The 22,729-nt window shown below is 41.3% G+C and overlaps 1 protein-coding gene across 1 annotated transcript in view; it reads left to right on the top strand.

Moving 5' to 3' along the window:
- The window catches only part of FHIT (fragile histidine triad diadenosine triphosphatase), a 426,006-nt gene that overhangs the window by 338,949 nt on the left and 64,328 nt on the right, over positions 1-22,729 (top strand). Inside the window, exon 4 of the mRNA XM_075714505.1 lies at positions 2,486-2,554. Within this exon, the coding sequence (XP_075570620.1) occupies positions 2,486-2,554 (69 nt within the window). The remainder of the gene's footprint in view (positions 1-2,485; positions 2,555-22,729) is intronic.

Raw genomic sequence — 22,729 nt, 5'->3', positions numbered from 1 at the left:
CTGAGATTGTCCCCGCTGATGCCAAGTGGCCCATATGCTGTCATAAACACTTTTTCTTCTTTTTTTCACGCTGATCGCAAGAGCCCATTTTGGGTAGAAGATCACATTAGGCTCATTCATTACCTGCTGTGCTGCTCTGTGCATCTGCAGTGCAGCATCTCTGTACTGAGCTTTGGACTACATCCCTGTGTGCTTTCTGATATTCCAAATTGTCTGTCATGGGTATACAGATCTTCTTCCGTGTGCATCCTGGAACATTCTGCCAGAGATAAAAATTACTCTTCAAAGTGGCTGAACTTTTGAGGGATATGATTGTTGATAGCTGATATTAGGCTGTATATATATCATCAAGAGAAATTCCTGAAAACTGATATTTGTAGCAAAACTATCACTCCTTGTAGCAGAAGAGAAAGAAACTGACTGGCAGATTATTCTCTGTTTTTATGAATAAATTTAAAATCCAGTGAGAACCACAGGTGTGACACACTAGTGAAATTTTACCGTACCACTGCAAACTTTAATCTTCACTTTTATTTTTCTTGAAAGTCTGTCTTTGTCCAAAAGCAAAATTTCAGGCCTAGGGCTACTGAAGACCATCTTTAAACTTGCCTTGTGATTTTGAGCAATACATCATGAGAGCAGTGATGTTCAGATGATACATTGCACTAATGCATCACAAGAGCACTATCGCTTTCATGATATATTAGTATAATACACTATCAGAACACTATCACTGATGTATTACTCAAAAACACAGCTTTAACCCTCAAGAATCATCCTCATCTCTAGGCTGAATACACTGACAGATGCGGATAATGATAAGAATAAGCAATCACATATTCAGTTTCTCTAGGTTAAGCTGAGAAAAAAGAGTGGTATTCCGAATATTTCATTAACTGAAACATCCTGTGACTTCATTTTTTTCACTGAGCAACATGTTTTTATGGATTGAAGCTAGCACAATATAGGTGTGTTTGAATTTTCTTACAAATAGCCTAAGAAAATATTTTTTGATTTTGGATTTCATTGTAGACTTGAGCCATGTTTTAAGAATGTTTCAATGAGGTGCATGAATTTCAGCTGATTTCTACCTCATCAAATTGAGTCAGTGGCAAGCTATCTAAATTCTATGTAAAGCATTTGATGCAGTATTTTTTTTTTTAAATGATTTAGGCACCATCTAAAAAGATCTGGAGATGCATAAATGTGATCTGTCACTCAGATCATTTGCTGCCTCTCCTCAATGAGGTGTTAGGGTTTTTTTCCTGAAGAATTATTCCCAGTTGTTTTGTTTTTTTTTTTTTTGTTCTCAAAAGAGAGTGAAAGAGAAAGGGGAAAAGATAAAAGAATGCTTTGCAATGTTGTAGTTGAACTTACTGCAGAAAAGCATATAGATGAGCATTTGTTTGATTTCCTAGTAGAGTTTGAGTCTTGAGAATCTTCAATTACCCTTCCTATATGGTATGAAGAGACTGTCATCATCTCTTAACAGAAAAAAAAAAAATAGTAATAGTAATAATACAACATCAAGTTTGCAAGGTGGCAAGTCATATATTTGCTTTCTTGTCCATATTTTTGTTCCTTTTCCCCATATCTCATCAACATTTGTGACAAAAATACACTGCCCCTCCCCTCCCTCCCACACCGGGTAGCCCAAAGCTGCCTGTGCAGTTCATAGCCCTTAGCTCTGCTACCCCCGACCAATGGCCCCGCCAGCAGGAGAGTGATGCTCGTGCTTCAGGCTCTGCAAAACTGGGGTTATAATTCTTGTGCCTCGTACATTTGGGACCAGTTGGTGCACTGGAGCCCACGTCCCTGCAGGCGTGTGCCCCCAGCACGCACCTCGTACCCCTGGGGCTTTCAGTCTGTTATATTCGGGCTACAACCTCCTGGGGGCAAAAGCAAAACATTAAAGTCTTTTTAACCTTGCGAAAGACATTGCCTTAGCCATGCTGAACAGCCTAGTGCATGTCCTTTTCTGAAGCATTTCTACCTACATGGTCCCCGTTATGTACCATCAGTTCCTCTATCCCCCGGCCTGTGCAGCGCAGCACTGAGCCCGGGGCTGCCTGCATGAGCCCTCTGCCCATGCCTGCTACAGCCGTGTCCCATCACTGGCACCTTCTTATTCTGCTCGGTTTTGAAGTCACAACACGCAGCTCCGAGGTATGTTGTCATTTCAAAGCTGTGGCTAAATACGTCTCTGACTGACAACTATGAATAATTCCACAGAGCCCCTAAACTTCCAAGTATTTCACTCTGAAGCTCATATAATACAGCAGAGCTGCTCTCTCATGTTTTTCATCTTTTCATATTCTCCAAAGAGTTGAGATACAGTTATGGAACAGGTTAATGTATTTTCCTCTGAAAATAATGCTGTGGGAGCCCGTGCACAGTTACTTGTATGTGTGGAGAATAATGCTAACAATCCAGAAAAGAAAGTCGTGAGCTTGATAATCACCATTATTTTGTTTCACATTTTCAGCATGTTCATGTCCATGTCCTTCCAAGAAGGGCCGGAGACTTTAGCAGGAATGACGATGTCTACGAGGAGGTAAGGGCTGCACTCCATTTCTTGTTCAGAGTTGGGTTTGCTGTTGGAAAATCACCCTACTGATAGAGTCCCTGCCTCAAGTGGAGGTCGTTAATGGGATCTCTGCATCTTTATTGGTTGCAAAGAGCCCGTGATAGCACCAAGCCCTTTGCTGGGATTTCCTTGTGAGCTCTGGGTCAAGCTGTGGTCACACAGGGTCCCGAGGGAGGGTGCCGTCGATGTCTTTGTTACTTCAGTCTGTCACTGCACACAGAGCGAGGTGACATCTCTACCGATAGTTGTGTTCTCTTATTTTGAGGGCGTGGGGAAAAATGGTGACCACACGGTTAGCCTGGCATGCAAGGAGCATGTCCTACTCCGTCTGCCAGCCTGGGGTGCCAAACCTCCCCCTTCCAACAAGGGAAAACACAGGCGGCTCGTTACAACTCAATCACAAATTGCCTTCTGGCCTGCTTTTTGTAGGGCTCTGCTCATGCTCTGGGCAAATCACATTGTAGCCCCAAAGATAAAAATTAAAGAGCAGCTATGCATATAGATGTAATATATGCATGCGCGCAGATTGTACGGCAGAGCTGGGGACGTAAGCTATTCCAGTGTGACTGAATTACTGGCTTTTGTTTAAATGAACAATTGTACTGGCATTAACAAAAAGTTTTCCCCAGCTTGACAGCTGTCACAATGACTTAATGAAAAAATATCACTATTGTTAGATTTACGGATGGTTTAGTGGGTTTTGGTAGGATCCTCTATCTCAAATATGACATTTCCTTCTCTTTCTGAAAGTAATTAATATAAACTTGTTCAGTGCTACTGCAATACCATCTGCTTGAAGGAGAATTCATGATGTTTTCTGCTTTTGTATTTTTTCCTTTGTGATATATACATGATGACATCTCCCCGCTCACAAAAAAAAAGGTAGTGTATTTTAAAGTTTTCTAATGACTTAACTATGCAAAAGTGGTGAAAAAGGTTTATTATTGACATGAAACGTAGAGACTGAGAACCCCACTAATAAGGGTAAAACCTTATAATGAGACTGCTGAGCAAGGAGATCAAATGAAAATACATGATGGCCATCTTATGTGCTGCTGTAGTTAAAAGCAGTTAAGTGAGGCAACTTGAAAGTTAACATTTGTTCCTTTTCAAATGTGTTAAGTGGTTTTAGATGCTGCACCAACCCACAAACTCTGTTTCCATTTTTGTCGTATTTACAATTCCATTTTCTTCTTTTTTAACACATTTCTTTCTCCCTTGTTATATGTAAATACAAACAGGCAAAACTCTGTTAATGAACTAGACTATACCTTCAGTGTTGTTAAATGCAAAAGGGTGACAAATTGGTGAAAAATATTTTTATCTTGTCATTTTCAGTTACAGCAGTTGTAGGTGTTGCTTTTAGCAGACAGAGGAAGCAAAAATATTTAGACACAGATGTGGTAATATATCTTTTAGCAGAAGAACGTATAGCCTCAGAGGCTCACCAGCTATTCTTGAATACCACAGAGCTAACTTATGCTTTTCTACAGACTGTAGCTGATAAAGATTTCTTTTTTTGTTTTAGGATGCCAAGGAAAAAAGCCACATTTGATGCTATAAAAAGTTTGATGCAAAGCTCTATCGCTGGCTGTATTGGAGGATGGAGGGGCTTAAGCAGTATGCTATCATAAGTGAATAGATCTATTTTGAAAAACACAAAATAGACAAATTATTGAAAATACAGCTGACTTTGGAAATCATTTGGAGCTTATGTCAGTAAGGCAAAAATCTTTTGATATAATGCCTCTCTCTGTTGTACCAACAAGACATATCCCTTTGTCAAGAAGATCTTTTGAAAGATTTAGGAAGATATGTAGATCATGGTGGGGCAACAGGCTGAAAATCTACAAGGGATAGAGTACCATTAGGTGAGATGTAGGTGCTGGAGAGAGCTTTAAATCCATCGTCCATGAAATTTGTACTTAGGACAGTCCAAAACCTCTTTATAAACGATGCTTCATTTCCATATATTTGAGTGATAGATGGAGTTGTAGTTTAGGCAGCAAAGATCACCTTCCAAAATCATCCCAATAACCTTTTCCTTGTAATATGTGACATGGAGGCTGATCAGCCTCCCTTAAACAATTTGTGTAATTGTAAAGCACACCCAGTAAATTTTGCATATTGTGGTGCCTTGTTTAACTACCACAGCTAAAGGCTTTACAGCTATTGGGCGTAATTTTCACAGATTCTGGATCTCAGCTCTGGTTCCACACATCTATCGCAAACCCCTATCTGTCTGTAAATGTCTTTGAGCTCTCCAAGCTCTGCAGTTGTCATCTGTATATGCTCAGCAGATTGCTGACAAATCCCATTGCTCTGTGAGTGTTTGACAGTGAAGACAATGCCCAGATGTTGAGACATCAGTCCTCTTAGGAGACTTCCAGACTTGAGACAGCTAGAAAGTACTTGCAGTCTCTTACCGTGTGCTTTATTTCTCCCATTTGGTTTGGGAGCGACCACCCATCTGATTGAAAAGACAGAAAAAAGCATATCAGGTTGATCCCTGCTTTGTCTGTTTACTGGGCTCTGGTGTCTTCAGACTTTTTTGGCTATGAAGCTCTGGCACAGCCTCATCTAAAGCAACTTCTAAATGTAAAGAGTATACTTAAAGGTGAGGTAGATCTTTAGCATTGGGTTTTTAATAAGGTTGCTGATGGACACTATGTCTGCTGGTTTCTGGATATATATTTAGAACTTCAATACTGGAATATTAATTGTAGAAGGGATAAAAGAGGGGCCGCCACCTATTCCACAGCACCTTCTCTAAGGCATTTCTTGCTGGAATATGTCACTTAATATTTTAGGGTTTTGTACCTCAGTGCATATGAAAGAAGTCACTGCATGATTTTTCTAAGACACAGAGAGAATGATTAATAATGAAAAAAAATCTGCATTGAATGTTTTAGACGTATTTCCTCTGCATCTTTGTGGGGTGATTTCTTGGGAGGATATTTCCCAGGGAGTGTTAGCTATCCACCCTCTGGGCTCACCTCACTGAAAAGCTAAGGGTATAATTTTTCAGTTCTTCATTTTCCTGCAATTATTTTAAGCCTAATCCTGCACGTTTGCATGTGTCAGAGTTAAATTGGTCTTAGAGGCTTTTTTAAAGGATCAGGCCCTTCATGTTTTACTATTGCTGGATTACTTTTCTCATCTACATCTTGAGTAGTTCTTATTTGTTAATTCACTTTTTTTCTTGGACAGCAAAACTATAGCAGCTAATATTAGGAAAACTTTTAGTCAGAATACCTCCTTATTCTTATATGTTTTCTGTTTGGTTCGAAATAGATTAATATTTTTACATTTATTCATCAAGGAACTTAAAGGCCTTCCTACCAAGGAGTTGCCTGCTTTGAAGTAGATGAGTTTTTTGCAATTATAAGGGCATGTTCACAGCAACTGATAAGAATTTGGTATTAATGAACATCCTTACTGTAGAATGGCACCATGTGTTGTTGCAGTCAGCACAAGTGCTGCAGAGTTGTTGGAGGTCATTGTGTCCAAAGCGTTCAAGAACATTATCCTGAAATGTCTCAGCAGTTCCATACACTCAGCCATCTGTGGGCAGTCCTCATTCAGTGTGTGTTTGAAAAGTCCATAGCACAGCCTGTCCCTGGTCTCCACTGAGTGGTTAGCCATTACCGCAATATAAATAACATTCATCATCCTTTAGGCTGGCAGGTAATAGCTGTACTGGGCCAGAGCGTGTGGGGCTTTCTCAGAAAGGAAGACTGAATCAAAAGTCCGCAATAGCGCTGTTATGAGTACTGACCTCCATAAGTTAATTTTGAGGCTGACAGACTCGGATGGGTGAGGGCAGCCCGGCCTCTCAGCAAAACCCTGAGCATCCCTGGCATACAGTGATGTGTTTTGTGGTTCCTCCCCAAACTCTGTGTTTCACTTGGTGTTTTCAGCCTGCTGTAACAGATGCAGCTGCAGCAGTGACGGGCATCCAGGGCTGTGCATGCAGGGCAAAGAGTGCCCATCCCCTTGCCAGCTTTACTTTCATGCCCACCTCATTTCCTCGCCTGTCTTCAGTTCCCAACCTAGGCTGGAGAGCACTGAAAATACTGTAAAAGGGGAAAATGTGAATGAGAGCGGTTAACCCAAACTCCTGTGTCCCCATCCCCCAGCTGCCTGCCAGACCTGCATCACAGACCTCTTGTAATGAGCCTGGGTGAAATTTCCTAAGGTGAATTCTTCAGTAACTTAGAGATTTTGTAAAATACAGAAGCCAGCAAAAGAATTCAGCTCGTGCTGTCCTCCTTCCCCTCTAGCATTCAGGCACACAGAGAGAGAGTCACTTAGGGAAAGATATTTTGACTTAGTGATCTCATTCAGCACATTATGTTAAATCATTTCAGCAAGAATATCTATTAGTAATCATTTCGAGTTCCAGGGAGTATGAAGGAGGCATTTTGGCATGTGACTCAAGAACCTGCTGGGCTGCTTCTTCAGGCTGGCAAAACAGGGGAACTGTGGTGAATTGAGAAGTTTAGTCAAACAGGCCTGAAGTTTAAGCCTCCATGAATGGCTTTGACTGCGACATGCCTTCACTCTGAACTGCAGACAGCGTCTCGCGTGCTGCTGGGCACAGAGCCCAGTGGAGGGCTTGAAACCTGCACAGCTGCACTGATCTGTTCGGGCTGCTTCCTACTTAAAGATAAGGTATATAATGAAAAGATAAATAAGCCCTGATCCAGGTCCTGCTAGACAAAATGGAAAGATGCCCAAGAGCTTCTGTGAGCATTGGATTGAACTATTCATGAAAATTAATGGCATGCAGAGCTAATAGGCTGTTTCTTGGCCTCAGAATTATGTTGCACCTTCTGGGAACATATTGTAGCCTGCTGGTAGATCAGTCTGCTGCATCTGAACTCTCTTGGGGCCAGACTCTGCTTTCTTTGCACCCTGCATGGGTAAACCCATGGAAAGGGAGGGAAGCAGCAGAGAATCTAAATTGGTGTATTTTTTTTTAAAAAAAGCTCTGTTTTCCCCAGGTACAAGTCTATTTCCCTATCTTCTTCTGATGCAGTAGCAAATAAATTCTTCTCAGAAGGCTGTGGATTTTATCCTGGTCTTGCCAATGTTGCTCTTTCTGACTGAGAGCATCAGAGGAGGTTCTGCTAACGAAGGAGCAAGCCTTTTCCAGTTGCTTCGTGAGTCTTGTGACTTTATGGCAACTCCAGCAAGGCAAGTCAGATTCACTATGCATTAATATTTCCAGCTGAGAGTATTGCAGTAGAAGCTAGAACTGTGCAAATAATTGTGGTTTGGATTTGGTAGCTGAATGGACAAAAAGTAATTTTGAGTTGACCTGAAACAGTTTGGGGTTTTTTTTCCCCCCATCAAACAATTTTCCTTTTTGAGTTAAACAGGATGATTTGTTTTCTGGACCATGATATTTTATCTGATTATGATTTGAACCCAGCTGGAGACTGCTGTCACGCCCTGAAAGCTTCTTGCATGTGCCCAACCTACATATGGCAAAACTGACAAATTTGTCAGTACAGCCCAGCAGAAATACTGGGAGACAACATATCGTCACGTGTATCTCCCTAGATGGAAACCCCACTGTTTGTGGTGTTTTCTGCCCTTCCCAACCCTGTGGGGCATTGCTTAGTTTGATACCTGAAATCTCTGAGACCTTCCTGTATGCTGCATACATTGCTGCACTTATCTTAAGATAGCAGGATACCATAATCAGATCTGATTAAGAGCCATTTCATTCACTGATATCTTCTATCGGATCTAGAGAAGTGGAATCAGCTCAACTATAGGAACAAATTAGAAGTGGTTAGAAGGGTTTCCATTAAGGCAGCCATCCCTCATGATCACACACATGCCCTTTACACCTAGACTTTGTCTGGAAGGTAATGTACATTTGGCATTTTACATATTATCGTGTAGTCTCATTGACCTCTAGCCTGGCTGTCTCTCTGCATTCCATCACTGCTCTTGCTGCTTCTTACCCTTTTCTGCCTCAAGGTTTCTACAATCGTTTTCCTCCTAGCTAAAAAATATTGGCTTCCAGAAATCACTTACATTTAGTCTATAATATAGCAGAGACAAATTATTGTGACCATTACAAAAGATCTCTTGGCCCCTTCTGTAGGATGTTTACTGTGTTGAGCTCATGGTGTATTTGCTCTTTGGTGTCCTTGATGGTAGTTCATTGGCAAGTGACTTAGTGACAAAGAGCCTCCAACCAAAGACAAGTTGCTGATAAGGGGATTAAAGTGAACATGGTCTCTGAGGCCCCTTTACTCTGTCAGTGCTTGGACTTGCTTAGCTGCTCAGGTGCTTCTTGTGTATTCCCAGTCCCTGAGGTAAAACTGTCTCCAGGCTTCTGCTTATCCTTTGATGTACTGTGTAAGCTGAATTCATGCTGGTGGGGAGAACATGCCCCATTAGTATCCTAGATACTCAGCTTTTTGGAATTGATGAGATGGAAAGTAAACAAAACTATCAGGGAGTTGGCACTTTCCAAAGAGAGATTTTTCTTCTCTGAACTGAAATGTTGCCATGAACTTAAAATGAAATACACCCTTGCATTCTGTTTAAGGTTCAGGATATGAGAGCGGCTAGTTGGTAACCCCCAAACCAGATCGTATTGAAACCCAGTGCACTGCACAACAATGACTTCGGCAATTTGTTCTGCCAATAGCAAGAATTTGGAGAGTCCCTTCTGAGTCCAGAGGACTGGTTCTGATATGACCAGTAGCTCACAGTGATCCAACCCTCCGACCCACATGCGGCTATGTAAAGATGCTGTGGTTAAAGGTTCTGATCCCACAAGGAAAGAGCTCTTTGTACCCTGTAACTTGGGGCAGTTCCTTTATCTGCTGTCTTGCAAATGTGGATCACAGTATTTTGAGCTTTGTCCAATGGAGATTCAAGTACCAGGTAGCTGGGAAGTGATCATCTCTAGGAGACACCATCTGAACTGGTGGTTGTTGGCAGTTTCATTGGCTCGTCCAGCACTGAATCAGCAGCTTCAGTGATTCGGATGCGATGCTATCTGTTGCTTTCTAAGTAAGAGTTTTGTAAATGAAGGTGGAGGTATATTAATGGAGCCAAGTGTTCTTTCTGGTTGGAAAGTAAATAAAAGTCTGATGGGATGGGTTTACCAATATCTGCAAGGTCAAGTTAATTTATTTTTTGAGTCAAAAGAGTGAAAAAAATATATAGATATGAGAAATAAGCTTTCCAGATATGTGCTTGTATTCTGGTTTTGTTTGTTTTGTGGGGAAAGGAAAAAAAACTTGCTTTCTTTTTCCTTTCTATATTTGCCCACTGTTTTCCTTCTTTTTTTGTTTTTTCTTCTGGGGAAATAAAAGTGCAGAAGGAAGCTGAACTGAAAGAGAATTAGAAAAAACTGCCAGTAATCCTAAAATGGAAAATAGAGAACTGAATGTTTGTGGTTTTCAGAAACCGAAATGACATGCTGACAGTTTAAGTTGAAACAAAAATCACGAAACCTGTTATTTAGGCACTTTTAAATACAAAATCGTTTATTAAAACAAAAGCGAAAATTATAAAGTCTGAAGAAAAATACTTCTTTTTTAATAAACAGGTATTTCTACATTTTCATATATGTATTTATGGGCATACACTTTACAGACATAGACTTGCAGGCATACACATATGGACAGAGCGGAGGGCTCAGCACATGGAGTATTTATTTTGGCCCCCTCTAAGATGGGGAATAATGCTGCATTTTTACATTTTTCTATAGTAGCATGCTATAGCTGTGTGTTTGGGTTTTATTCATAAACTTAGTGTTTGTGGGAACTTGTGGACCTTCTATTTTCCACAGAAATTAATGGGATTTGAGCATCTACATCTCTGAGCAAGATCTGATTATGTCGTGCCTTTGCTCAGTATTTCTGCTGCAACAATCATCAGTGAGACAGTTAACAACATTGAAATATAAATTGCCATTCTTGAGGCTCCAGAGTTAACACCTTTCTGTTACCAGCTCGCTGTGGTTTCACAGTTAACACCTCACCTCTTTCTGTAGAAGACAACACTTTACATTACAGCTTGTGGTCTGGCAAAAAAGCTACAGCGTTTATCATAGGCAAGTCTCAGTTTCATGCATTTAAAACAGTAGCTAAAAAATTCATTGCCGAAGATAGATCAGGCCCCGTTCTATACCATTGTTGCCGTATGTTAAGAAGGACTTAATGTGCATAAAAGGCGAAGGTACAAAATTATTTTAGGCTAGATACTGCAGGAATATGGCTTCCCTTTCTAGAGGCATTTGCTCAAAATTATTTTCCGCTCTTTTGGGCCCTGATGATGCAAGTACACAGGCCAGTTGCTGGGATGGGAAGGGCTCAGGTCTCCTGCGGGCAGACCTGGTGAGGGATTAAGCCCATACGATATCACGAAGAAGGCTGATGGTAAAATGAGTACAGAATGAGAGTGGACACTAGCTTTTGTTGCAATGTTTTACCATGAAGGTAGTCCAAAGAGACCATAGACCTGTTGACATATGGGGAAAGAAAATGTTTATTTCTGTTTCAGAAAGGAGATTTTAACAAATCATTGCAGCAGAGTGAAAATTTAGTTTGACAGGGTGTCAGGATAATTATACATAATTTGGTTTTGTTTAAATACGTTAAGCACCATTGTTTCTTTTCCATGTTAAGGATCGACTTGAGTGCTAGGTTGCAGCAGTTCTCCTTAATTGCTTTAATCCTTGGCCTTAAGAAAATGAATACTTTAAATTTACACTTGTTAAGTACACTGCTAATGAAGAGAAGGCTTTAGCAGTCTTTGGCAGACAAAACTATATGTAAAAAAAGAGAAAGCAAAGAGAAAAAAGAGAGAGGGAGAAGCTAATCACCAAACCATTCTGTTAATGCTTATTTTAATCATCCTGCCTGCCCTTCCTGGCAGACAGAGCCATTAGGCTGCAGAGGCAGGAGGCGAGCTATCACCGTCAAATGGCGCTGATGTTGAGAATTGGGCCCAGGAGTACAATTTGACTTGTCAGTTTATATAGACATAAAGCTTCATTGTTGTGCACAGACACAACTGGCTTTTTAAAACTCTATTTCCCTCCTGATGATGTGAGAATCTGCTCCCCTCTCTCCTACTGTTCTCCAGCCCTCAAATTTATTAGATAGCTTTTATAACCCTGCACAGGGTTTACCTGGCACTGCAGGGGCAGGTGGGCTTCAGACCACAGCGACCACGCTTCCCGGCCTCGAGCCACAAGGTGCCCGTCGGGTGGGGGGAGTGAAGCGCTTTAACTCCCACACTGGGTGATGTCTCATTGCAGGGAGCTTTAACATGCTCATATCACTGCAAAGTCTTCAGAATTGTTAATTCTCTGTGGAATTAAGGGTACGTTTTGAAACACACAGGATGCTCAGAAGAAGAGAGGAGCTAACGGTGTTTCCTAGGGGGGGCAAAAAAATGAAACGTCTCGAAATTTTAATTAATTACAGGAAGTATATGATCTGTTTTCAAAAACAGCTCGTGTTGCTATTTTCCATGTATAGGAAACTTTTATCTTTCTGATATCTAACTTGTGTGCTAACAACTTCTTTTGGCCGAAAATGCCTCCCCATGTTGCAGGGAGCCACTGAAAGGGTTTCAAGTAGTGCAGTGCAGCATTTTTTCCCAAATTTCAGCTTTTGCGTTCTGCAAAATGGAGAAAGTATTTATTGGTGCCCACATCGAGCAGCGGCATTTACCACTTCAAGAAAAAGCGAGCTTCAAAATCCCGCTTGACTGAGTTGCAACCTAATTATAGCTGTCCAAGCGCAGGTATTCCAATAACCAGGGAAAGCAGGGAAATAAGGCAGCCTTTGTCCCACATTGCCCGGACAGTTGCAGCATTGTGTATGGGGCTGGCAAAGAACCCCTTCCTGCATTTAATTGCAAAAACTGATCATGAGTTTGTGGTAAACGTATAAGCAAATCCAACTAAACTTTTGTATCTCTCTTTTGCCTACATAAATTACTTCTGTGTACTGGCAACTTGCTTCTAGGGATTGTAATCTCTGTGGAAGTGGGACAGTATTGCAATAAATAGAGTTTTTAATGGAAGGCCTATTTTTAGAAATTTTTTCTTGCTTGAATGTTCACTTTTTTCTTCCTTTTTGTAAGGAAAAAGTCTATTTTAATTCATTACATTAGTGTCTTTGAAGTGGCAAGTGCACATGACTGCCAGATCACGTACAGCATGGGAGTTATGCAGGGTTTTCTTCAGCTGAAGCATGATTGTGAGCAGTAATTGAGATTAGCTCCCCAGGAGGAGGGACTCTGCTCTCCTCCTGATTTTTTTCTCAGTAAAATAGTTGCACTTAATGCATTTACGAGTAGACTCTAAGTGCTAACATACTTTTTTCCCATAGCCCTGCCATTTCTGAGGCAGTCTTACTGAAAAAATAACAATACAAAAAGCTGCATAAACGCTTGAGGTCTTAGATGTCTGCTTCCACTGGCACTTTCAAATTTTCTATTTGAAGATAATTTCATTTCACACTTTTACATCTCAAGTGCCTGTTTTTGAAGACCTCCGAGTATTTTTTTTTACATATGTTAATTAAGTTTCCTACCAGCTCTGTGAGTGCATTAAGTAATAGTACTTGCAGGTGCAATGCAGAGAGGTGAAGGGACACTGAAGTTATGGAGTGAATTAGGGTAAAGCTGCTGAGCACAGATATGTCCATGAATCTTTGAACGAGCAAAAGGAGAGAGGTGGATTGATTGCCCATCTACAGCTACATGGAGTAATCCAACACGTGAAGTTCATGCTTCCTTGTAGGAAACTGTGGCCCTAAGGCAGCCAATAGATATGCTGGGATGTGCTCCCCAGCTTTGAGAACTTTGCTTCAGCTTTTTTCTGGAGAATAATACTGCTGGCATTTATAAAGTCAGACTGTCACCTGGGAGTGCACTGGCTTAATTCAACTAAGGCCTGTGAGCTGTAGCAATTGCTACTCTCTGAAGGTGGACACCTCGGGTATTTTAACAAGAGGTGACAAGTTCACCCACCTGTAGATAAGAGTGGTTTTCCTAGGGCTAGGGGTCTGCCTTCACTGGTGTGGTGTCTCCTTGCAAATGCTTAGGGAAAAATTTACAAGAATGAACACACGTATGGAGTGTCCCAGGCTTTTTTGCTCCAGAAAGGCACAGCCAGGGAGTCCTTTGCCATAAGTGGATTCTCAGGTGGAGTTTTCTAAAAAAAAAAAATAAGCAAAACGGCCAGGGCCTTGGCTGCCATTGACTTTCAACAGGAGTCAGATGTCTAAATGCCTTAAAGACTTTTGAAAAGCCAGCCCTTTATCCTTCTGTACCGCTCTGCGGTGAGCAGTATTGACACTCAGTAGGATGTTATTGGCATGTGATTTTCTCCTCTCATCTTGCACAAGGGCATGAGGCAGAATTGCCCTCTGCTGTGTGTGAGCAGAGGAGCTTTGGATTGATGTGTCAGCACTTCGTGTTTCTGGGTTGCTCTCATGAACATGTGTGGAAGGAAAATAACAGTAGAACAAGGACAGTTCCCAGGTTAGATAATGCAGTCCATTGATTAACATCCTTTACTTAAGTGCAGTAAACATAATGAAGCTGAGAATAATCTGGTGTTTTTCCACCACTTTTAGCAACCTCTTGTCACTTTAAGCTGCTGATATTTCTTCTCTGGTACTACCTGGTGATCCTTTTTATGCATTTATTACTGTTGCTTCTTCTCAAGAAATAAATTTGCTGAGAGTAAAGAAAGTTGCTCATTAGGGCAATGTAATTAAAGGAAAAGTAGACATCATGCCAAGTTCCGTTTTCTTTACAAAGCGCCACCTTGGAGATTGCCTGAAACTCAATTAATTGTTGCTATGCTTATTAGAGAGAACAATGTGCTGAAATGATCCCTACTCCTAATAACCTTGTTTTCTACATGTGAATCATGTTAATACTCTTTTCTTTAGTGCTTTAATCACCATGTATAAAATGGGTCTATTTCTAGAGGGAGAATGGGGAAGGTGGGCTGCGTGGTGGGTGTTCTCTGAATTGCCACTCTCCGTGGAGAGTTTCTTGTTTCCTGCTGGTCCATAGTAATTTTTGTTTGTTCTTGTTTTCTTTTAATTACATGGAACAGCATTTATTAGCAAATTACATCTTGATAACCAGTTTTCCTCTGGTGAAATGAAAAATGTTCATCCTCTGCCCTGCTCCCTTCCTTTGGGAGAAGGAGTGTGCAGTATCCTCCATGTCTCAGCTTCTTTTGCCTTACCCCATGGTTTCACCAAGACAAATAACTTCTGCAACAGAAAGCTGCCATTAACACTTGCTAAATCACCTTGTTCTGCTAACTAGTCCAGTGCCCAACTTTTCTCCCCAGCGTGCAACCCTGATATCTTCCTACTGTCCTCCTAATATGGTCTATTCAGCTTCTGTGAACAGGCTGTTCCTATGGCCCCAAGAAACCTGTGTGCCCCTGCATCGGGCTGTGTCACAGGGACCTGTGAATAACAGCCTTCTGTCGAGGACTTTGGAAGAGACCTGAAGCCATGAAGGAAAAGGCAACATGATGTACTCCCATCTAGCCCACAACATGCATACCTTCCTTAGCTCCATGCTCAAGGCTACCCCTCTAAATACACAAGCAACCCATTAACTGGATATTCCAGCAGAAGTGAAGAAGTCTTAATCATGGTAGTAAGTAGAGCCAAAACTATCATGAGAATGTGGGGAAATTACCTGAGGTTCAAGATCTGTGGTGGCCAAGCTCATCTGAGCACCAGTAAGTTCCCCTGAAATTCTCGGATTCTTGGTCAAAAATGCCACAAGTGATCATAAAATAGTTGTGTGCAAACCTCACTTTTGATCAGAATTGGAAGTGGCTGAATGTTGAAAATATCGGGGCAGCGGGGGAGGTCATTTATTCATAAGCAGAAGAGATATGAGTTTGAGAAAACTTTGCTCCCAGTGCAGGAAGCAACTGGAGAAATGTAAGGCTCTTCTCTCTTTGGTGCATGTCCATGCATGTGAAGAGGAGGCAAGTCCAAGTACCACCAGCATTTTATATATCGTGTAAACTACCAATTATGTGTTATATGAAGAACATAACGCTCTAAAAAATGCTCTTGTGTTTTCATCTTAGAAGGAGATGCAGAGCTGTATAGTTAACCATTCCTTCTTCCTCTTTCATGTCAGAATATTTCAGTCCTTTTATGTAGAGTGTAAGGGGACATGATTGAAACGGAAAGTCCTACCCTTTGATGTTTATTTGTTGCATTATCCACTTTTCATGGCTCTATTATTCCAGAATCCTACTGAGCCATTCATCGCTGAGTGGAAATCTCCACTGCTGTCAGTAGGGAATTTCTGCCTCTAAATCACATAATTTGGCCCCTGTTACTTAACTTGGGGCCAGATTATCAAAAGTGTTCAGCGCCAGCTTTCCAAAGGCTTAGCACCTCCCACTGAGGACAGATTTTCAAAACTGCTCAATACAGAGCAGCTCCTGTTGTGACCCTTTAAGGACAGATTTGCAAAAGAACTCAGCAGTTCCCTTTCACCAAGAAGCTGAGCCCTTTCCAAAATCTGTCCAGCTTTGTTTAGCACCAAGCTGGAAGATGAGGACTTTTGAAAACATGGCTTTTAGCAAACTCTCTGATATGGAAAATACTAAGTTACAAACATCGGGAAGGACTTGAAACAAGTGTTTGAGAAGAGACAAACCTCCATATTTCAAGACATGCCAATTTTTATTGACTGATAGAGGGGCTGGGAGAAAATTTTGGATCTGAACAGGTTTTCCCATAATTGCCCACTAGGAGGTTTCCTGCACATTCCCCTGCAGCAGCTGCCAGGCAGGATGCTGGAGCAGAGCACCGCTGTGCTGAGGCACCATGGCAATTCCTCTGTTCCCAAAAATGTATTCACTTAGCAAAATGTGATTTGCAAGCAAAGTAGCATAAAGCAGCCTTTATTCTTCCACCACCCTTTCCAGAAAAGAAAAGAAAAGAAAAAAGAAAAGGAAAGGATTAATTTGCACCTTATAAAAATGGGTTGAATTTTTCTTTTGAAGTTTTAAACCCAAGAGTCCCCTTGCATGCACTACACTGCCTTGTTCTCCAGAGAGGCTTTCCTGATGTGACTAGCGAGAAAAATCCATGCAGAACAGTCTGTCTAACCTGGGAAGCTTATGGGTTAATAGGCTAGTGTTAGTTCTTGACCTGGAAGTTTTTGCACGCAGGTGGCAATGGAGAATGTGATGGGGAGAGGACATTTCAGTGTATAAAAATGCAAGACTTTAGGCTTTAACCCTAAGCGGCACTTGAGCTCCTTGGAAAGTAGTTCTGATAAACTTTTTTGTTTCAGTAAACTGAAACTGCACATCTTGCATGTGCCTGCTGGAAGGTGGGGATTTCACTCCCACATGGGAGCAGGCAAAGGAACACTAAAGCCTCAGCAGTCAGTTTGGGACCTGGCACAGTCCAATGCAAAACAGCCATTTGGTTTTGATCTCTGGAGCTGCACAAAATACCTAGAGAGCCTTGGCACATCTTGCCTTCAGTCCTCTGAGAGCCCCTGTGAACCTAGGATGGGCTTTTCCTTTGGTTATCCAGCCCCACTTGCATTTGCTTTCACTCAACAGAAGTACTTTTGAAAATGCTGAAATGGATGAAAAAAAAAATGAAGGGGGAGGAGCAGGCTTGGTAAAAGCCTTTATTGTTGTTACAGGACTGTGCAGCTTCTGTGATTATCCCTTGCCTTGTTCAGCAGTGTGTAATTTAATGATTGCATCCAGGGCATGCTATTAACTTTCTTTTCTACTTCTGTGACCCCAAAGCTCATTCATTCTTTTTACTATTCCCCACTTGACGCATGTGTATGTCTAGGGGGAGGGCAGTGGCTAAAGAAGTGTTATGGATTTCATATCTTTGCTTCATCTGCCACATTATAGCAAATGACAGTTGATTAGGTCTTTCTATAGATCATTACCAATTGTTTTCTACCTTGCAGATACTGCTATTACGACAAATCTATCATATCCTAGAGATCCTATGCAGCTTGTTATTTCTCCATGATTTATTACACTCGCAGTAGAAATGTTGTTAGCGAACATTGGGGAAGCAGTGAATATATTGAGAAATATCAATGTATCCTCATGTTCTGGCTTGCAGTGACAGTCAGTGATCCATCTCACTGACACTTACCTTGTTAACATTTTGATCAGATGGCAAATTTGTCATTTTTCATGGTAACAAGTATAAGTTTGTACAAGAATTGCAGAAACATGGGGAAGATAAAGGGCCCCTCTCTTAGTTTTTCCCAGTGTGATGTAATCAGTAATCTTTCTGGAAAATGAAATAATTACTTTGTGAAAAAGCTTATCCACTGGAAAATGTGCCAGTGTTAGAAAGCTCCGATTTCTCTTCATTTGAGGATTGAATGAGTTCTCTTTGCAGCCATTACTGACACTTTGATTAACACACCAAACCAACATGAAATGATAATATAGAACAAAAAGGTTTACAGTCAGATTCCCTCTCCTTGATTGTAGTGGGGAACACAAAGATCTTACAAGTAAAAGTGAAGGCATCATCTCTGGGAACAACTGAGTACAAAATACTGCAAACAAAATGTTGCAGATTTCTTCTAATCCTCACAGTCAGAGCTCGCTCTCAGCTCGGCTGTCGGCTCCGCAGCTCTCCCGTTCCAAAGCATGGGCATGAAAACCGTGCTCAAAGCAGAAGTGGGCTACACAGGGGTAAATTACAGCCCCTAATGTAATAGAGCCATCTCAAGGTGCCAGTGACTCATCTGCACAGCCCACAAACATAGGGAAGGGGGCAACAAAAAGAGTGGCATGTTGCCTCTTTGAGCAATAGAGCTCCAATTCACCATCTCTGTGCACAGTGTTAATAAGGGCTTGTCCACGCAAGGGATTGTGTAGGGCAGCACTGATAGAAAATCAGCCTGGACAGAGGATGTGTGCATGACTCAAGCTTCAGGCAGGACCAAACCAGACTAAAACCAACAGAAATAGCCCTTCTTCCAGGACTTGCATGAAAGTTGCTTTCATTCAGTTATTCTTTTGCAGTATCACCCATTGAAAACTTCTTGGCTACATTATTGCAAATATCAGTGAGCCACAAATGGCAAGTGGCAAATGTAATCTCTCAGTCAACATAATGGAAAAAACAGGGGCCAAACAAACAGGTCTTCATTTTAACATGATAGCGTAAAAAAATACAGACTACATAGATCTTGAGAGTACTTGGACTAGAGTTTTATTGCAATGATACAGCTTTTCATTCTCATCTTCACCTAATTGACTGGGGAGATCTGATTGTCTGCTGGGTTTGGTTTTATCTTGTTGCTGCTTTTCTAACTTTGTTTATAATACATTGTCAGGATGTAAATGTTTTGAATGTATTATTAGAAAGGCTCAGATTGTATTCAGAGAACGCACACGGAAACTGAAAACTGCTTCAGTTGTGTCACTTTGGTCATAACAGTACAGCTTTGAATTGTTTAATTCTTCTAATGTTATGCATAGCAGTGCAATAGTTCAGGCACCAGAGAACTCGAGCAGCAAGTCTTAATGCTCTGCAGCAATTTGAGAAAGCACAGTGTCATCTACTAGAAGATCTAATTGTTATGATTAATATTTAGTATAGGGAAGTCTATGTGGAAGGGCACAAGTTACATCTGCTTGCAGAATTGAATGAGTTTCTGATTTTTCATTTCCTTTTATTTTTAGCATCCTGTTGAATAGCAGGAAATGTGTGAGTATGTAATATTGGGTATGGCAATATCTCTTGGACTAAAGGCTCTGCCTCTTAAAAAGCCACTCTTCGGATGCCTGGTGTGAGCAGGGGATCTCTAATGGGAGGGACATTTAGGTGCACCAGAGTGCAGAGACCAGACAGATGCAGGAACAGGGCTGATAAGGTAACAGGAGACAGGAGTGAGCTCAGGCAGGTGGCAAGGGGTGGTTTTCCTTCCTGCAACCAACTGCAGCAGAGCATCTCACTGATGTATCGGGGCTTGACGGCACAATCTTTCTTTTTAGTAGGGCCCCACCATAAATACAACTGCTTAATAATTCTGGTCATTTAATAAGTGTTTCTTCTCACTGAAAACGAAGAGACTCAATTAAAAAGGAAGAAAAATAGTTGATTTCCAGCAAGTATTGCCGAAGGAAGTTGGGCAAAATGTTTTCTCGGAGAAAAACTAACAGTGAAACAGGTGCAATGAGAATAGGCAGTGAAGTAAGTTTAAGAGAGCTCATTGACAAGATATTGCTGCAATTTGTCTTTAAGATCACACAGAAAGCTGACAGATTTCTCCAGGTCTTGGTGACATTCATATAAAAAAAGTTTCCTGAATCACCGGCTGAAATTTCGGACAATGGTTTCTGATAAAGGGACGTCAGAAAGCTTCACCTTCTGAAATTGGTGACTCATTTACCGTTATCTCCATTGAACAGCTGAGATCTTCCCTCTAGGAAGAGAGAAGAAAAATTATCTTCTGAATGTACCGTATTGCTTCCACTTCCAGAGAGGAGAAGGGAATTAATGTTGAGGATGGTGTTGCAGTAATTAGTTTCAGATGCAACGGGCGGAGAGTAAATCCCAACAAGCAGCAAGCAGGGGATTCACCAGCAGAGCAGCTGGAGGGTGGTACTTTTTTTAGAATATGCAATCAGTGTTGTTCATCAGTGTTTTGCTCCTTAATAATTAGAGCAAGATTTAAAAAAAAAAAAAAAAAAAAAAAAAGCAGAGCAGATTATTGCTGGGAACTCATTTATGGCTGTATCAGGAGTTAATGTTAAGCTCTGAAGGTGGTTAACGCTTTTGACTGCGATAGCATATGGGGGTGGTTAGTGCCTGATCGTGGGAATGCAGACCACCACTTCTGTTCAGTGTATTGGGAGCTGAGGACATCTGTGCTCACACAGGCTCCTTGGAGTCCAGTCCCGTTCCTATTTAAACCAGTGTGAAGATATATTAAGCTTGACTGGCATTAAACAAGGCTCTGGAATTAAAAATTCTCCAGGGAGTACACATGGCATAGCTGAACCCTCTCTTTCCTCTTTATATAAGTGATGGAGCTCCTCCTCTTGGGCTGTCGGCATCTCTCTTTTGTTGTCACTGATACAGAGGAATTTCCTGGGCCTGACTCTTGATCCTCTTGTGCATCCTGTTTTGTCACACCATGGGGTTTGCTAGTTCTTGGCAGAAGAGTGTATTATCAGACTGCGTGTTATGTGCACCCTCTGTCTCTGTTAGGAGTTTTATTCAGTCGTTTAGGTTTTACCTATTTCTAAAATACAATTTTTAACAGTTGGCCCAACTTGTTGGGGTTTGTAAGGAATGAACAAACAAGTTTGTCCTCAAATTTCCATGAAAGAAGGCTTTCAGGTAATTGAAGGCTTAGATGGCAAAATTTCACTGCATTTGCGTTTCATTTAGCTACCATAAAAACCAAACCAAAACAAAACCCCCAAACCCAAAACACCCACCACCACCCACCCACCAAGAAAGAAAATATCGTTTAGTGAACGTCTGTGGCTTCTGATGGCTTTGAGTGACTGATTGCTAGTGGGCTGGAAAACCTGGCAACAGACTTGCAGTGAGGGCTTGATCCTGTGATGATCCAAAATAGCAGTTATATTGACTAGCAGTTTTGATATGCATAAAGCTCAGCTGCAGTCCACTGCACCTTGGAAAGCAGAGATCAAAACCTCAGAGACTTTGAGAACCAGTAAGGAGGCTCCTTACTAGGACCTCTGCATGTGCAAAGAGTTTTCTCTAGATTGAACACAGCTTTTTTAAGAAATCTGGTTGAATGCCTCGCAGTTTCTCAATTCAGACCCATGTCTGTGGTGCTGGTGTTTTGCCTCACCCTCCCACCTTGAGGGTCTGTACAAGACAGAAGGGAGGGTGAGCTGGGGGCTCTAGCAGGTAGCTCCACTGGCGTCGTTGAGGCAGCAAGGTCAGAAGATAAACCAGGACACAGTTCCTTGACTTCAGCTCTCAGGCAGAGTTTGCCGGGGTCCCTGGCTTCTTCCCTGCTCTGGCTACTGAAGCATTTATTTCACAGTAAATGCTGGTTTCATCTTATCACCAGTATGCTAGAAATGCTATGTCCTCCTTTTTAATTAATTTTTTTACCAAGAATTGAGGGATAAAGGTTATTTCAGGACAAAATTGTAAGTTGCTGGATTTCTGTGATTTCTGCTCCTTCACACATCCTCAGCCTTATTCATAGGTATCTGACAAGGAAGCAGTAGCAAGTGTGGAAACAGTACATCCTGCCAACAGTAAGGTAAACCATCATCAAAACAATGTTTTTGTATGTGTGGTTTTATTTTTTATTTCTGGCATCCGGTATCAGTAAGGAGATTTTAATCTGAAGCAGAAAAAGCCTGAACAGGATGTCTGAAAGCCAGACTTTTACCCAGGTGAGTCAGAAGAACAGTGAACTCAAATGAGGTTATAGGCCAATACTGAGTTCTGCTTATTGCAAGCTTGACAGCCCACTTACAGCAGTTCACTGGCCTTTGCTAATGGACATTTGGTAATGTCCTATATCTCTAATAGCCATAACTTTATTTTTTAATGGATTTGAGGTTGCTGTGGCTGAGAAGTCCATGCATTCACTTCTTGCTGATAGTGCTTAACATTTCTATGAAACTTTGCCGTGTTTCTTCATTTCTCTATTATGGGAATATTACAGCCATGGCACTGCTGAAATGAGGATGTTATGCATTACCCCACTTCCCCCTTAATTTTCCACTCCTAAGAAAACCTGCTTATGGGAAAGATGGACTTACTTTGTTGTGGGCATGAGATATGTAACTTGGCCAGGATTCACAAAGAAATGAAAATAGTTTTGTGGAACTGCTGTGAGTTTTATGTTTGCTTTTTTGCTTTTGTGGTGGGCTGGCAACTCTGTAGCATGAGCTGAGTGGTTGCCCGTCTCTGTGTGGCATTATTTGTCTGCAAATGCCAGATTGTCTTGTCAGGAAATCAAACCCACACAATATACTTTCATTGCCAAGAATTATGTAAAGTTCTTTTTGCTTTGTTTTATTCTTTTTTTTTTTTTTTTTTTTCAGAATACGAGTTCTACTACTATCATTGCTTTGCCAGGATCTCG

Source organism: Pelecanus crispus, chromosome 7 (assembly GCF_030463565.1).
Source record: "Pelecanus crispus isolate bPelCri1 chromosome 7, bPelCri1.pri, whole genome shotgun sequence".
NCBI classification, from domain to species: domain Eukaryota; kingdom Metazoa; phylum Chordata; class Aves; order Pelecaniformes; family Pelecanidae; genus Pelecanus; species Pelecanus crispus.
Note: the sequence above shows the minus strand (reverse complement) of the source record. Positions and strands in the feature narration are given on the sequence as shown.